Here is a 16,016-nt window from a genome sequence, read left to right on the forward strand (position 1 = left end):
GTGCTTTCTCTCTATAGCTGCGCCCCCTCCTCATTCGACTCTCCCTCTCATCTCCACTCCTACGCGGCTCAATCTCAGCGTCACTTACATGCTCTTCTCTTCTATACAACCACCTCTCTCTGCCTGATCCACCTGCCTGTCCCCCAGGCAACTATACTCATCCCTCTCTCTCGGCCTCTTTATCTCTCTCTCTCTCTTCTCTATCCATCTCTCACTCCCTCTCTCTAAATATATCCCTCTCTCTCCACTATCTCCCTCTATTTATAGACTTACCTCTCCATTTCTCTCTCTCTCTAGCTCTCTCGCCATCTCTCCCTCCCTCTTTTCCTCTCTCTCTCGCTCCCGTACACATCTGACACACTTTCTCTATTTCTGCCTCCACTCCTCTCAGCAACCACATTAGTAACCAGTACAGGGAACACTGTGCGAGAGCGACAGAAGTATTGTTACGAACTCCAGAAATGGCCCCGAAAAGAGAACCATCTATTAAGAAGACTCCATCGCCTGTGGCCCAGCAGCCCAGACTCGGGCCTCCTTTCCCTTGCCTCCCCTCAGCTAACCCTGCCCAGCCAAGGTCAGCTCCTGAACAGAAACCCAGGATGCTGCGACCCTCTGATTCTCCATTTGACCCCAGCACCATGGAGGTGAGTGGAGGTGCGTCCCACAGCACCCAACTCTGTGTGTGTGTGTGTGTGTGTGTGTGTGTGTGTGTGTGTGTGTGTGTGTGTGTGTGTGTGTGTGTGTGTGTGTGTGTGTGTGTGTGTGTGTGTGTGTGTGTGTGTGTGTGTGTGTGTGTGTGTGTGTGTGTGTGTGTGTGTGTGTGTGTGTGTGTGTGTGTGTGTGTGTGTGTGTGTGTGTGTGTGTGTGTGTGTGTGTGTGTGTGTGTGTTACAGCAATGACAGAGCTTATGTGGAACGCAATCCTAAAATCTAGATCAGTGGAAGTCTCTTTACAAAATGTATCGATACAGTGCTGAATAACTACTATGACTAATAGGGCATGCTGAAAATAGCCCAATGCCTCCATGCCATAATAGACTGGAAAGTAGGCAGAGCGATAGTCTGTTTCTTGAGACCCAAGCATTCAATCCATTTTGAAATATGCAGTTTACTACAATTGTTTTGTCCTGGGAAAATGTTCAAGGCACAAAGCATCTCAAATTATGCTTCTCAATAGCATGATGTGCTTACAAAGAGGACTCCACAAATCCTCTACCAAATAATCTTCCTATTGTCTTATGCGAGACTACTAGGAACCAAACTACCAGTATCATTCTGGGATAAAGATGAGTTGAGAACTAGGGCACTGCTATAGAAGCTGTCTGTGACTGACCTCCTCTGGGAGGGAGTGTGCTTATTTCACTCCAGGAGATACTCAGATATAACCTTGGGGGGGTTAGTGAAAGGAGATTAAATAATCTAGTTCTTTCCTTTGTAAAAATGTTCAATCAGAAATGTAAAATCACAGAGACATCACAATTGGTAGACCTATATTTGTGTTTCATCCACATTAGGCCTGTCACTCTGTTATGAAACATCCATAGCTTTGCTCTCATCCATGCTTTGTATGTTACTTTGCAATAGAATTAATGGTCTGCTGCATGTCTGTGTTGCGAGAGTTTATAAAGGGGTCAATATACCCATAGACTGTAAACACTCCTTGGCACTTTGTCCTCATTGATCAGAGGACTAGACAGGTTGTGGCCTAGTCAATGAGCTAGTCTCAGAACCTAAGGAATCCAACACCATTTCTAGAACAGGCCAAGGTGAGTATAATGTAGCTAGGCCTATGACAGTTTCAAAATGTTTTACCACGGATAAAAGAGGAAATTAGAAGGGCTAGTTATATATCTAATAATGCTCCTGATTGGCGCAGCGGTCTAAATCAATCACTGCATCTCAGTGCAAGAGCCATCACTACAGCCCCTGGTCCAAATCCAGGCTGTATCACATCCGGCAGTGATTGGGAGTCCCATATGGCAGCTCACAATTGACCCGGTGTCATCCAGGTTTGGCCAGGGTAGGCCGTCATTGTAAATAAGAATTTGTTCCTCACTGACTACCCTAGTTAAATAAAGGTTGAATTAAAAAATATATTTTTGGTTTTACTATGGAAAAGGGGGGCCACTCCTACCCTGACATGGTCCCTGTCCATGGTTATGCGCACTGCGCAGATGCAGCAGAGGAGCTATGACAAGCAAGTAAACATTGCTGGGGCTGTGCTAGTAGGGCTTTTCCTCGCTGTCGACCCCTCACATTCTTCCAGCTCCCGACGTCTTCGACAACACTCCAACAGTCACAGATATGGTGGGTTCTTCAATAACCTGTATTAACTAACTAGCCATCCACTCGAAATCCTATTCTATTTCGGGAATTGTAGCTATCTCGAATTAGCTAACAGTACGTTAACTTTACTAGCTAACGTTAGCCAGTTTCATTGAGCAGAACCAACTAGCAAGTTGGCGTTTTGTCGAAGCTAGTTAGCCAACTGGCTAACGTTAGTTGCTTACTCGCTAGTTTAGCAACCCTAGCGTATTGATATAAAGTAGCATACCAGTAGCTAAATCTCAATACAATTTGCCATTGTCTCCAAATGTCACCCAGATGTTAGTATTTCTCACTGACTAGTAACGTTAGCTAGCTAGTTCCTAGATAAGGGTGTGATAGAAAGTTGTCTGCCTAGCTAGCTAGCCTCAGGTCTTTCGCAACAGGATTTTACAATATCATAGTAGCTAGCTAACTTTATCTTTCTTTGAACAGTCTGACTTCTCAGAAGATCAAATCATGGGTGAGTTACACATGTTGCTAACTAGATTAGCTAACTAGCTAATTTTCCCAAACTTGACCAACTATTGCATGTTGCCATCAACTCAGACAAATGCCACTTATTTTTCTTTCTTGCTCGTCTTACTTTGTCTTTACTGGCTATCATCTGCTTTATGCCTGGTCTGTCATTCCTCCCTATAGTAGCAAAGTTACCACTCTTTCCCTACTGCTTGTTCTTTCCAGATTGAGTTTAACCTGGATCAAATACACGGTGAGTTATCGGCGAATCACCCTAAAATGTGTCCCCTGAGTCTTGGACCTGAATCTAACCGTGTTTAAGGCATGTTGTTGGTCTGATACGGTTGCAGTCACACCATGGATATTACGTTACAAGGTGTCACTGGTATATTTTAATGACAGACTGAGTCTTACCTGTTATTTTAGCCCATTGTGTCATGTCTGTTTCCTATTTGTTTTTTTACTGTCAGTAGAAACAGTTTTTATACCTAGTTTCATCGGCGTTAGCTCAGATCCAGTATACAAGGTAGTAATAGGCTCCTGGTGTGTTTGTTAATGCATTTCTATAGACAGGAAATGCACCTTGTGCATACCATAGGTCGTCACTCCACGTTCTGTGTTTGCATCAATCTGCATACATTCCAAATTGTCCCGTTCCCATGTACCATAAAAGTTTGCATGCCATCTTACTAGCTTGTCATCTCCCCTGGAGTGTTCCCTTTCCTTTTTTGGAGTTAGACAAAGACTAGTAGATGAGTCTTCTCCACTCCCTGGCTTGTTTAATCATGGTTGACAATACAGCTCTCTGTCCCTCGCTCCTCCATGACCTAATATGGTGTTGGGAAATGGAACTCAGCGGGCCATGGGGGAAGAGGGAGGCACATTCCTGAGAACAGGAAAAATTACAACAGACCACTGCTGTGTTTGCCTGTAGTTCTGAAGGGATATCCCATACTCTGCAGGCCAGGGTAGCAGTCAATTACACTTCAATTCAGTCAATTTGGGAAGTATATGGACACTTAATTTAAATGTACTTCCTTTTCAGTTTATTTCCTGATTTCACAGAATTGAACATGAATTGGCCCCTAGTCTGATAAATGGTCCTAGAACCGAGAGACCACCACCAAGCGCTTACATAATTTCTCCTTCTAGGCCCTTTAGTTGCTTATGGGCCCTTCTAGTTAGTTCGGCCAGCTTCTTTATAAGACTTTGCTACTATTAATCAACTTGTTTGTTTTAAGGAAATGTTCAGCTGAATAGTAAAAAAAAAGAAACCAAATGGACTGATCTCAATAACCTATGGTTGAGATGCTTTGGCATTGTCATTGCTTCTACACTGTCTGCTATGGATTTAGTGTTTTCTGTGCCCTACAATAATACTCAGTAGAAACCTGCATGCCTCCTTGGAAGGCTTCGATAACATCTCCCCGACCTTATATTACGCAGACCTATTTAAGGTCATCAAATATTCAGATGGAAGTAAATGCACAAAAGAGATTAGGACATTTGAGAACTTACTGGTGCGAAGACTCAAGTGTTGGTTACATAGGAATTCATATCAGATTTGTTTTCTCCCCCTTGTTGATATTTGAGTCTACAGTGTTAGCTTAATTAGGCACATTTACAAAGCTCGTGATAGTTAGTGTAGGCAGTAGCAGATGAGCCTCTTGTGGCTGTTTAGTTTGACTTGTTTGTCATTACTTGTTAATGTGGATGCGGACTAGGCAAATTCCCTTAGTGACCTTGGTGTTGTGGCATTAAAGTGGGAACCGTTGTCATATGTCATAACCGTTGTCTACAGTGGATCATTTTCCCCAGCCTTGCTTAGGTAATAACACCTGAGCAGAATGACTTCTTCCCACATCTACGCTGCTGGCCTCAATTAACCCAAACAGCCCTTGTTATCCCGGGTAGAGTCTGATAGGCGCCTTCGTGTAAAATGAGCTGGCTTCTGTCGAAATCACACGGAGAGACCCTGTCAATGGCGCAAAATTTGCGCGCGAGAGTAGCCGGCGTCAATTCACATACACTGCGAAGCCAACGGAATTGTCATGAAAATTCACAATAAACAGTTGTATTTGTTCGCTATGTAGCCCCTGGGGGGTATTATTGTGAGTTCCTTTTGACTCCCCTTAGATGTCGTACGCAAGCCGCTGTACCTATGCTGAAGTCTTGTTGCTTTGCTAGCTTTTTGGTATTTTATTAGGGTCCCCATTAGCTGTAGCAAAAGCAGCAGCTACTCTTCCTGGGGTCCACATAAAACATAACACAGAATGGCATAATACAGAACATCATTAGACAAGAACAGCTCAAGGACAGAACTACATACATTTTTAAAAGGGCACACGTAGCCTACATATCAATGCATACACACAAACGATCTAGGTCAAATAGGGGAGAGGCGTTGAGCCGCGATGTGTTGCTTTACCTGTTTTTTGAAACCAGGTTTGCTGTTTATTTGAGCAATATGAGATGGAAGGAAGTTCCATGCAATAAGGGCTCTATATAATACTGTACGTTTTCTTGAATTTGTTCTGGATTTGGGGAAAAGACCCCTGGTGGCATGTCTGGTGGGTGTGTGTGTCAGAGCTGTGCAAGTTGACTGCAAACAACTTATGGATTTTCAACACAAATGTTTCTTATTAAATGAAGTGATGCAGTCAGTCTCTCCTCAACTCGTAGCCAAGAGAGACTGACATGCATACTATTAATATCAGCGCTCTGATTACGATTAAGAGCAAAACATGCCACTCGGTTCTGGGCCAGCTGCAGCTTAACTAGGTCTTTCCTTGCAGCACTGGACCACACTAGAGCCTGCAGAACTTGCTTTTTGGAGTGTGGTGTCAAAAAAGCAGTCTTTTTTTATTAAGGACAGACCTCTCCCCATCTTTATAACCATTGAATCTATATGTTTTGACCATGACAGTTTACAATCTAAAGTAACGGCAAGTAATTTAGTCTCCTCAACTTGTTCAACAGCCACACCATTCATTACCTTATTCAGCTGAGGTTAAGAACTTAAGGAGTGATTTGTACCAAGTACAATGCTCTTAGTTTTAGAGATGTTCAGGACCAGTTTATTACTGGCCACCCATTCCAAAACAGACTGCAACTCTTTAAGGGTTTCATGGACTTCATTAGCTGTGGTTGCTGATGCGTATATGGTTGAATCATCAGCATACATTAAAAATATATATATTTAACCAGGTAGGCCGTTGAGAAAAAGTTATCATTTACAACTGCAACCTGGCCATGATAAAGCAAAGCAGTGCGACAAAAACAACACAGAGTTAAACAAACAAACGTACAGTCAATAACACAATAGAAAAATCTATGTACAGTCTGGAGAAATGTAGGGAGTTAAGGCAATAAATAGGCCATAGAGGCGAAATAATTCAAATTTAGCATTAACACTGCAGTGATGGATGTGCAGATGATGATTATGTGCAAGTAGAGATACTGGGGTGCAAAGAGCAAGAGGATAAGTAACAACATGGGGATGAGGTAGTTGGGTGTGCTATTTACAGATTGGCTGTGTAGAGGTACAGTGATCGGAAAGCTGCTTTGACAGCTGATGCTTAAAGTTGGAGAGGGAGATATGAGTCTCCAGCTTCAGTGATTTATTTATTTATTTTTTGCCATTTGTTCCAGTCATTGGCAGCAGAGAACTGGAAGGAAAGGCGGCCAAAGGAAGTGTTGGCTTTGGGGATGACCAGGGAAATATAGCTGCTGGAGCGCGTGCTACGGGTGGGTGTTGCTATGGTGACCAGTTTGCTGAGATAAGGTGGGGCTTTACCTAGCATAGACTTATAGATGACCAGGAGCCAGTGGGTTTGGTGACAAATATGTAGTGAGGGCCAGCCAGCGAGAGCATACAGGTCTCAGTGGTGGGTAGTATTTGGGGCTTTGGTGACAAAAAGATGGCACTGTGATAGACTACATCTACATCTTTGCTGAGTAGAGTGTCGGAGGCTATTTAGTGAATGACATCGCCAAAGTCAAGGATCGGTAGGATAGTCTGTTTTAGGAGGGTATGTTTGGCAGCATGAGTGAAGGAGGCTTTGTTGCCAAATATGAAGCCGATTCTATAATTACTTTTGGATTGGAGATGCTTAATGTGAATCTGGAAGGAGAGATTAGTCTAACCAGACACCTAGGTATTTGTAGTTGTCCCCATAATATAAGTCAGAACCATCCAGAGTAGTGATGCTAGTCTGGCGGGAGGGTGCAGGCAGCAATCGGTTGAAGAGCATGCACTTAGTTTTACTAGCATTTAAAAGCAGTTGGAGGCCACGGAAGGAGTGTTGTATGGCATTGAAGTTCATTTGGAGGTTTGTTAGCACAGTGTCCAAAGAAGGGCCAATGTACACAGAATGGTGTCTGTGTAGAGGTGGATCAGAGACTCACCAGCAGCAAGAGCAACATCATTGATGTATAAAGAGAAGAGAGTCTGCCCGAGAATTGAACCCTGTGGCACCCCCATAGAGACTGCCAGAGGTCCAGACAACAGGCCCTCCAATTTGACACACTGAACTCTGTCAGAGAAGTAGATGGTGAACCAGGTGAGGCAGTCATTTGAGAAGCCGAGGCTGTTGAGTCTGCCGATAAGAATGTGGTGATTGACAGAGTCGAAAGCCTTGGCCAGGTCGATGAAGACAGTACTGTGCAGCAGTCTTTTATCGATGGCGGCTATGATATTGTTTAGGACCTTGAGCGTGGCTGAGGTGCACCGTAAACCAGATTGCATAGTAGAGCAGGTACGGTGGGATTCGAAATGGTCGGTGATCTGTTTAACTTGGCTTTTGAAGATTTTGGAAAGGCAGGGCAGGATGGATATAGGTCTATAACAATTTGGGTCTAGAGTGTCTCCCCCTTTGAAGCGGGGGATGACAGTGTCAGTTTTCCAATCTTTGGGGATCTCAGACAATACGAAAGAGAGGTTGAATAGGCTGGTAATAGGGGTTGCAACAATTGTGACGGATCATTTTAGAGAGTGTCCAGATTGTCTAGCCCAGCTGATTTGTAGGGATCCAGATGTTACATCTCTTTTAGTACATCAGCTGTCTTGATTTGGGTGAAGGAGAAGTGGGGAGGGGGCTTGGGCACGTTGCTCTAGGGGGTGCTGAGATGTTGGTAGGGGTAGCCAGGTGGAAAGCATGGCCAGCTGTAGAAAAATGCTTGTTGAAATGATCGATTATCGTAGATTTATTGGTGGTGACAATGTGTCCTATCCTCAGTGCAATGGGCAGCTGGGAGGATGTGCTCTTATTCTCCATGAACTTTAGTGTCCCAAAACTTTTTGGAATTAGTGCTACAGGATGCGAATTTCTGTTTTAAAAAGCCAGCCTTAGATTTCCTAACTGACTGAGTATATTGGTTGCTGACTTCTCTGAAAAGTTGCATATCGCGGGGGATATTTGATGCTAATGAAGAACATCACAGGATGTTTTTGTGCTGTTCAAGGTCAGTCATGTCTGGGATGAACCAAGGGCTATATCTGTTCTTAGTTCAACATTTTTTGGACGGGGCATGATTTTTTAAGATGGTGAGGAAAGCACTTTTAAACAGCAACCAGGCATCCTTTTCTGACGGGATGAGGTAATATCCTTCCAGGATACCCGGGCCAGGTCTATTATAAAGGCCTGCTCATTGAAGTGTTTTAGGGAGCGTTTGACAGTGATGAGGGGTGGTCGTTTGCCCGCTACCCGTTACGCATGCAGGAAATGTGGCAATGATCGCTGGGATCCTGGTTGAAGACAGCAGAGGTGTATCTGGATAAGAGCGTCTGCTAAATGACTTAAATGTAAATGTATGTAATGTATTTAGAGGGCAAGTTGGTCAGGAGGATATCTAAGAGGGGGCCCATGGTTACGGATTTAGGGTTGTACCTCGTAGGTTCCTTGATCATTTGTGTAAGATTGAGGGCATTTAGCTTAGATTGTAGGATGGCCGGGGTTATAAGCATGTCCCAGTTTAGGTCACCTAACAGTACAAACTCTGAATTGATTTCCCCCCCCATTGATCTTCACATATGGTGTCCAGTAGACAGCTGGGGGCTGAAGGGGGTCTAACATGTGGCAACTGTGAGAGACTTGTTTCTGGAATGGTGGATTTTTAGAAGTAGAAGCTCGAATTGTTCGGGCACAGACCTGGATATTATGACAGAACTCTGCAGGCTATCTCTGCAGTAGATTGGAACTCCGCCCGCTTTGGCGGAAAATGTTATAATTAGGGATAGAAATTTCAGGATTTTTGGTGGCCTTAAGCCAGGATTCAGACACGGCTAGGACATTTGGGTTGGCGGTGTGTGCTATAGCAGGGAGCAAAACAAACAGACACCCATGCTTTGTTTAATGCCAGTGGCAGGTCATTGGTAAAAATAGAAGAGTAGAGGGTCTAGAGAGCTGCCCTGCGGTACACCACACTTTACATGTTTGACATTAGAGACGCTTCCATTAAAGAAAACCCTTTGAGTTCTATTAGATATAGCTCTGAATCCACAATATGCACAACATAGCACAACATCACAAGGATGTTGTAGCTAATTAACCTGACTTGTAAACAAACAAGTCTCATTCTTCTACAAACAGTGATGTTATTCTCTCTTGAAATCGGAGTCCCCGGGTTTTGTTTAGGCTATAAGCCTGTGACACAAAGCACAAAGCTGCGTTTAACATTTTTTTTAAAAATGTAGCCTATTTGACTGATGAACCTTAGCTTGCAGGCAAATACATTTTAAACTACATCTTTAGTCTACTTAGCATAGGGAAGATCATAACCATTCCTATTCTGCACACGACCCACACAATTTATCTTCTTATTAAATAGACTTGCTTTCTAAGTTGACGCTTGCAGTCCATCTATTTTCTCTCATTAACTCGTATGCATTCTATTTCCAGTGTGAGCACACTCGTTCATTCGCTTAAAAAAAGCTTTTTGTTTGAATCGGGCTTTAGGCTACCCACTCCACTGGTACTATCTCATTTGACTTTCCTATGTGCCACCGTGTTGATCCCACTGGTCAGGTGAAGGGAAACCATGATTCGTTCATTCATGGAATAAGCTGATGTTAAACAATGCCAAGTTCACTGTTATTCTGGCTAAAACTACCTGCAGTAATACACACATTATCAGTTGTTTGGTGTCTTCTTTTCTCTGGCCTCTGTCTTTACATATCCAACCTCTCTTGCATTTCCAACTTGTTCACCGTCTTCCCGTCTTGAAATGTTTTTGCTCCATCTCCTCCTAACCATTTAACATCCCTCTCCCAAACCCACTCCTTCTCTCCTCACACTCAACCATATCTCCCTCCCTCCTTCTAGAGTTTAAGGAGGCTTTCCTCCTCTTCGACAGAACCGGCGATGGGAAGATCAGTTACAGTCAGTGCGGCGACGTCATGCGGGCGTTGGGCCAGAACCCCGTCAATGCAGAGGTCCTCAAGGTCCTGGGCAACCCCAAGGCTGAGGGTGAGGGTGAGATACAATAGAATACTGTATACTAGTGTTCTATTTCATTATGTGCCCTAAACATCTCTCTATCAGAACATTTTTGGACCAGGGTTCTTTGAATTTTCACAAGCGAAGGCGTTATCCGATGCCAAAATGATCTTAACCGCCTTTGACCTAGCGATCACTCTTGTGCTGAAAGGGTTGTAATGTTTAGACCCCTGTGTTCATTCATATCATCAATTAATTAATTCCCTCCACTTCTACTTCAGAGATGAACCACAAGATGCTTGACTTTGAGCAGTTCCTGCCCATGCTGCAGGCCATCGCTAAGAATAAGGACCAGGGCTCCTTTGAGGATTTCGTTGAGGGACTGCGAGTCTTTGATAAGGAGGGCAACGGCACCGTAATGGGGGCAGAGCTGCGCCACGTCCTCACCACACTAGGTGGGTTACTGGGGCGTCATTGTTTTACTCTCATCCACATCTGAGGAAAGACATTTCATGTATTTAATGCAGAATGCAAATCCCTGAGCAAAAGGTTATCTAATTTGGAAGTTGACTCAGAAAATATAAATCCCAAATGTCGCAAAGATATTCTCCGTAATGTGCCCTTTAAAAAAAAAATTTAATCAAAGCACAAACATCAAGCCACACTTCAGATTTCAAGACGATTACTGATTTTAAAGTGTGTTCTTTTTAAGGTCAACACGAATGAGAACACCCAACTTATGAACATAACAGTGTAGCTATTACTTTACTAATATATGAGTTTGTCTGTCTATCAGGGGAGAAGATGACTGAGGAGGAGGTCGAGACGCTTCTTGCCGGACACGAGGATGCTAATGGCTGTATTAACTATGAAGGTGAGCGGGAGGGAGGGGAAACAGAGAATGAAAGATTGAGATATAGAGGAGGCACGGATGTGTTGTTGGGTCTGATTAGGTTAGCAATGTGTTGCAAGTACCCCACCACCCTTACACGACTTCTACTTCTAACCACAACACCCTGGTTATGCAATGATGACCGTGCATGTTTCCTGGGCTACAGTGTGTACAAAATGAAGATATGGATGTTTTGGTGCAAAGGTTTGTTTTTCCAGGGATCAATATTGATAGCGCTATCTTGCAGGTAGCCTTGAGGTTAAGAGCATTGGGCCAGTAACCGAAAGGTTGCTGGTTCAAATCCCTGAGCCGACTAGGTGAAAAATCTCTCTGCCCTTGAGCAAGGCACTTAACCCCCATTCCTCTTATGAGTCACTCTGGATAAGAGCATCTGCTAAATGACAAGTGTCGAAGGCTGAAAAGTGGACACATTTGTTTTTCTATACCGTTGAAGCAGTGGGCTGAAGAATTGGACTGAGGCGGTGAAAGTGCCAGCGATTACGATCTCCCGTGTCACTGCACAGCGATGCAGCTCTGCCACGTTTTGTATACAGTAACTGTTTGGTGATGGAAGAACCAGATTGTGAATATAAAAACGGAATTGGTAACGTGCTGTGTAACTGTTCTTCCTCCACAGCGTTTGTGCGTACCATCATGTCTGGCTGAGCGCCGGTATGAGCAGGGCAGCAGAGGGTATACTGTAGAGCCTACTTGAACAACGGGCTTCTTCTCAGGCTCTCCTGCTTTTAGGCATCCCTGCAAAACATACACACAAAAGCTGTTATTTGCCTTGTAAACCCATTGTACATCTTGCAGTGGGATAGCCTGGTGAGAGAGAGCCCTGTTGTAGGGCAGTTTGGACTGGAGGTTTTGACTCGTTGGTAGACTCCCTGTTCTCTCCTGCTGCCCCCTGTTTCTCTCCTACCCTGAGCCTGGCTGCTACAGCAGGCCCCTCTGCATGTCTGGATATCCCCTCTGTCTGAAGGATTAGTGGATCTTATTTGTATTCCTCGCTTGCTCTCACCTTTTCCTTCAACGCGTTTTGGAGAAGAGGAGAGTGGAAATACAATTGATATTCACCCTATAGAGGGGTAGTTTATACATGCAGAGCACTCTAGCAGGAGTGGTTGTTGTACTCCATGTTGTGTTCAGAGCTGGGCTGGATAATGTAATTGAGCACCTTTTGCAGCAGCTACCCACAATGCAATTTTCTCATTTGGGCCTCTCATCACATGAATTCCATGCTGCCACAAATAGGCAGTTTTTTACCTTGGAAGTCTCTCTGGAAAGCCCCTACATGAGAATTAACACTAAATTGACCATTTGAATCAACGTGAGCATATCTTCCCCCAACTCTGACATAACAGACCAGTCACTCCTCCCTTTTTACTAACCCCAGAATTGCAGTGCATTTGCTACTTTTGCTGGCGATATCTTCTCTCCTTAAGGACACTGATTATAGCTGAGTGCTATTGTGATCTCCCCTTCTCTCTTCTAATCTTTCCCCCCCCCTGATCTTTGCCTCATAGAGAAAACAAAGATGGTTTATCTTCTTTAACGGTCTCTTGGATCCAAGACCAGTCATCCTGGCCAAATCCATCCACTTTGGCTGACTAGGAGTTACTGTAGAGATGATCGCTCAACCTCTGTCCTCCTCCATCTCCCCCACTTTCCTCTACTCATGGACTTAGAGAAACAAGGGATGTACCTCCTACAACAGCATCCCGTTTATATAAAGTAAACAATGTTGAGGTCGAAGGGTTAATTTTCAAAACAACCAGGATGTTACTGTATTTGGAGATGACCCCCCCCCCCCCCCCCCCCAATTAGCTGTGATTGTAATGTTTTTTTTTCTCTCTTCCTCTTTCTTTACATCACAGAACTTGTCCGGATGGTCATGAGCGGTTGAAGATCGGGAAGAACATTCCTTCCTATTCTTAGTTTTCACCCTGTTTATTTCTGTGACGCATTTCCCCTCCTTTTTGCAACTAGTTTCCAGTCCTGCCCATTTCCTGTGCAATTTTATTAATTCTTCACTTCTTCTCTTTTAGATTTTTTTTTTCGAAAGTGCCTTTACATGCCCAAGTTAAGACCATTAGCAACCCAAGCTTCTTTAAAAAAAAAAAAGTTTTATGCGTCAGCCTGGTCCATTGAAATTAAGAATAAGACCAACTTGCATGTAATTAGAAGCTTGTGTGCTGCTGGCGTGACCAGCAATAACATTCCGAGAGAGAGAGCACTTCATACCAACTGTTTGCGCCGTCTTGCCAGTTGCCAACTCTGTTAATGGTATGACAGTGACAGCAATGGAGTTGTCGAGACGGCACAAAAAGGATCTGAGACCAGGCTAATGAAGACTTGCTTTGGCTGGTAATGTCTCCCTTCCTATCGCTGCCAGAGCTATGCAGTTAGTTAACCAATATGTATAAGAAGCCATACAATCATGACGACATAGAAATCCATGAGCGGTTCAGTGGATTTTTTTCCTTTTTTTCTTCCATTTATTTGTTGCAGCGGTTCAAATAAAAAAAATGATTTTCTGAAGAAAAACAATGTGCTTTGTTTTTTTTCTAACAAATTAAAATTGTTAACATGATTTGACAGGGTGAACATAATACACCTATGAGTGTTTATTGTACAATCATTTTAGCTCCACAAATGTTTAACTGACTTTTCGTCTTTTAACTAGTGCTCAAAAATGTGTTGCCATCTATTAAGTGGGCACAAGAGGGCAGTGTTGTGTCTGTTGCAAGAAGACCATTCGTACTCAGCACATCCAAGCAACGTCTACTGCATGTTTTGTGAATTACATGTTAGGCGGTAACCATAAACCCACAATGAAACCATAACTAATTTAATGACTACAATTCTAAAAGTCTGCTTTTTATTGAATATTGTCATTATGAGTTTGTACTGTTGGAAAAGGCACTCAAATGGGAATCGTTTTCTTCATATTACATGTTTCTATAGTTACGAAGTTCTCTTGTAACCAGTGTAATATTGTTAAGAGCTTTTGGGTATTTTACAACTACTTCAACCTCAACTTTCCTTGGCTCTGACTGAATTTTAAAAAGATAATTATTGCGTTGAGATTGTACTACAGTTAAACTGATCAGTGTCTGATCCTGTATGACAGTGTTCTGGAACATTCCCAGTAGAATCCTGTATGTTATGTTGCTTAGTGTGCCAAGACCGATTCCTCTCTGGCTTCCTGACCTTTTCCTTATTCCCCTCACAACCAGTCAACTATTTCCTCTCATTAGGTACCAAGAGATCTATCGGTGTGTGTGCGTGCAAAAGGTAAGGTATCATAGCACAGGGGTGAATAGGTTGTCCACTAATTACTGAGCGTATGTGCACAGGCCTGTGTTTGTGTTGGATGTAAGTCAAGTGTATTGATTATTTTAAACCTACAATTTGTGAGCGTGTGATCCTCGTGGCTCTGCATTCGACAGGGGAACCTCTAATGGCCTGCAACCTGCCTCAAAACCTCTCCACCAATTAATTTTACACTGGAATCTATCTGCCAGGACTACTGGAGAGAGCAAGCGAGGGGGCTGAACACACACACACTTTCGCTTTCTGTATTTTACTCACACACACATGCACACTCCCTTGCACACACGCAAAGATCCCCCACTCGTTCCCACAGGCAACAGATTCTCTCCTTTAATTAAAGGTTTCCCTCTGCTCTCTGCCAATACTACAGGTACTGTAGTATTCAAGAACCAATCAAGGAGGAGGAGACATCGTCCTCTGGATGGCTAAATATTTCAACCGTGAAATTACAATAAAAAGGAGAGAGCAAAGATTACATACAAGCATAAATTAGTTCAACCTCGCATTTGAAAATACTGGGAAAAAAACGTTTATCTGTCTAAATGGGATACATATCACTGGAGAATCCCAGAGATGTCTCAATTAGCCTAGTAATTGCCAGACTGATTACCACTGCGTGGCGAACATGTATGTGAACTTGTGAGATCAGGCTGCTTGCGAGGCTGTCTCAATGCCAATAATAGTTATAGCTAAACTAGGATGATTATTGAAAAATTAAGATGATAATGGAAGGTTTATCATTCAGCCAAGATGATTTTTGGACTCAATTGGTATAGCACAGCTCTTGCACCACCAGGGTCGTAGGGTCTGATTCCTATTGGCGCAACACATGACTGTAAATCGCTTTGGATAAAAGCATAGGCTAAATATATACACACAATTAAATCATTTAGAGAGTAACAATGACAGTTTGAGGTAAAATCTCCATGCATATAATTCATGTATATGTTCATTTCCCGTCATTACCAGGCTTACATATTGATTTATTCTCTGAGAAAGTGACAGAAGCATGGGACTGACTATTGATTTTTTTTATAAAGCCAGTTCAATAATCTGCTTCTAATGGTGTACTTTTCAACTCTAACTAATCATGCGTTTTACATGACACGTTAAGCACAGACACAGAAATCAAGATCACCTCAAATATGTCTTGATTTACCACGCGACAATTCCATAGGCTCTCCGTACATGTGTGAAGAGTAACATAGCTTATTCATCCTTATCATAATTATTTAGGAAGCATTTAAATAACATCCTAGATTTACCGAAGGTTACGCGTGGTTTGTTGTGACAGCTAATACCTGTTGTTACGGGTCATATGGATGACATAATAGAGCATCCTAAGAGCTTCAAATCCACATGCCTTAAACACCTGATACTTTTAAACAATGTTACACTTCATGTCCGTTTAGTTCTGTCGAGATAGATATCCTTGCCATTTAAAAAAGTAACATATTGGATGGATTTTTTTAGAGCAGGGTGTATCTTCTACAGCACTGGTCAATATATATTAATGTTTCATTGTCAGGCTGTGTCTTAACTAGACATATTGGAAATCCATTTAGA

General features: G+C 43.0%; 1 protein-coding gene across 5 annotated transcripts; it reads left to right on the forward strand.

Annotated features, from left to right (window-relative positions):
• The first annotated feature begins 414 nt into the window (after positions 1-414).
• LOC124046105 (myosin light polypeptide 6-like) lies at positions 415-13,664 on the forward strand. 5 transcript variants are annotated; one of them, XM_046366112.1, is made up of 6 exons: positions 415-644; positions 3,009-3,036; positions 10,106-10,255; positions 10,501-10,674; positions 11,016-11,093; positions 12,992-13,664. In XM_046366112.1, exons 1-6 carry the CDS (start codon positions 462-464, stop codon positions 13,018-13,020), a joined length of 642 nt encoding a protein of 213 aa, XP_046222068.1. In that variant the 5' UTR covers positions 415-461; the 3' UTR covers positions 13,021-13,664. The 5 variants fall into 5 exon arrangements, with proteins under 5 accessions (XP_046222068.1, XP_046222069.1, XP_046222072.1 ...); XM_046366113.1 differs by having other exon boundaries at positions 426-644; positions 10,106-10,249; XM_046366116.1 differs by lacking the exon at positions 3,009-3,036 and adding an exon at positions 2,760-2,787 and having other exon boundaries at positions 428-644; positions 10,106-10,249.
• Positions 13,665-16,016: the final 2,352 nt, after the last annotated feature.

This window comes from Oncorhynchus gorbuscha, linkage group LG10 (assembly GCF_021184085.1).
Source record: "Oncorhynchus gorbuscha isolate QuinsamMale2020 ecotype Even-year linkage group LG10, OgorEven_v1.0, whole genome shotgun sequence".
NCBI classification, from domain to species: Eukaryota; Metazoa; Chordata; class Actinopteri; order Salmoniformes; family Salmonidae; genus Oncorhynchus; species Oncorhynchus gorbuscha.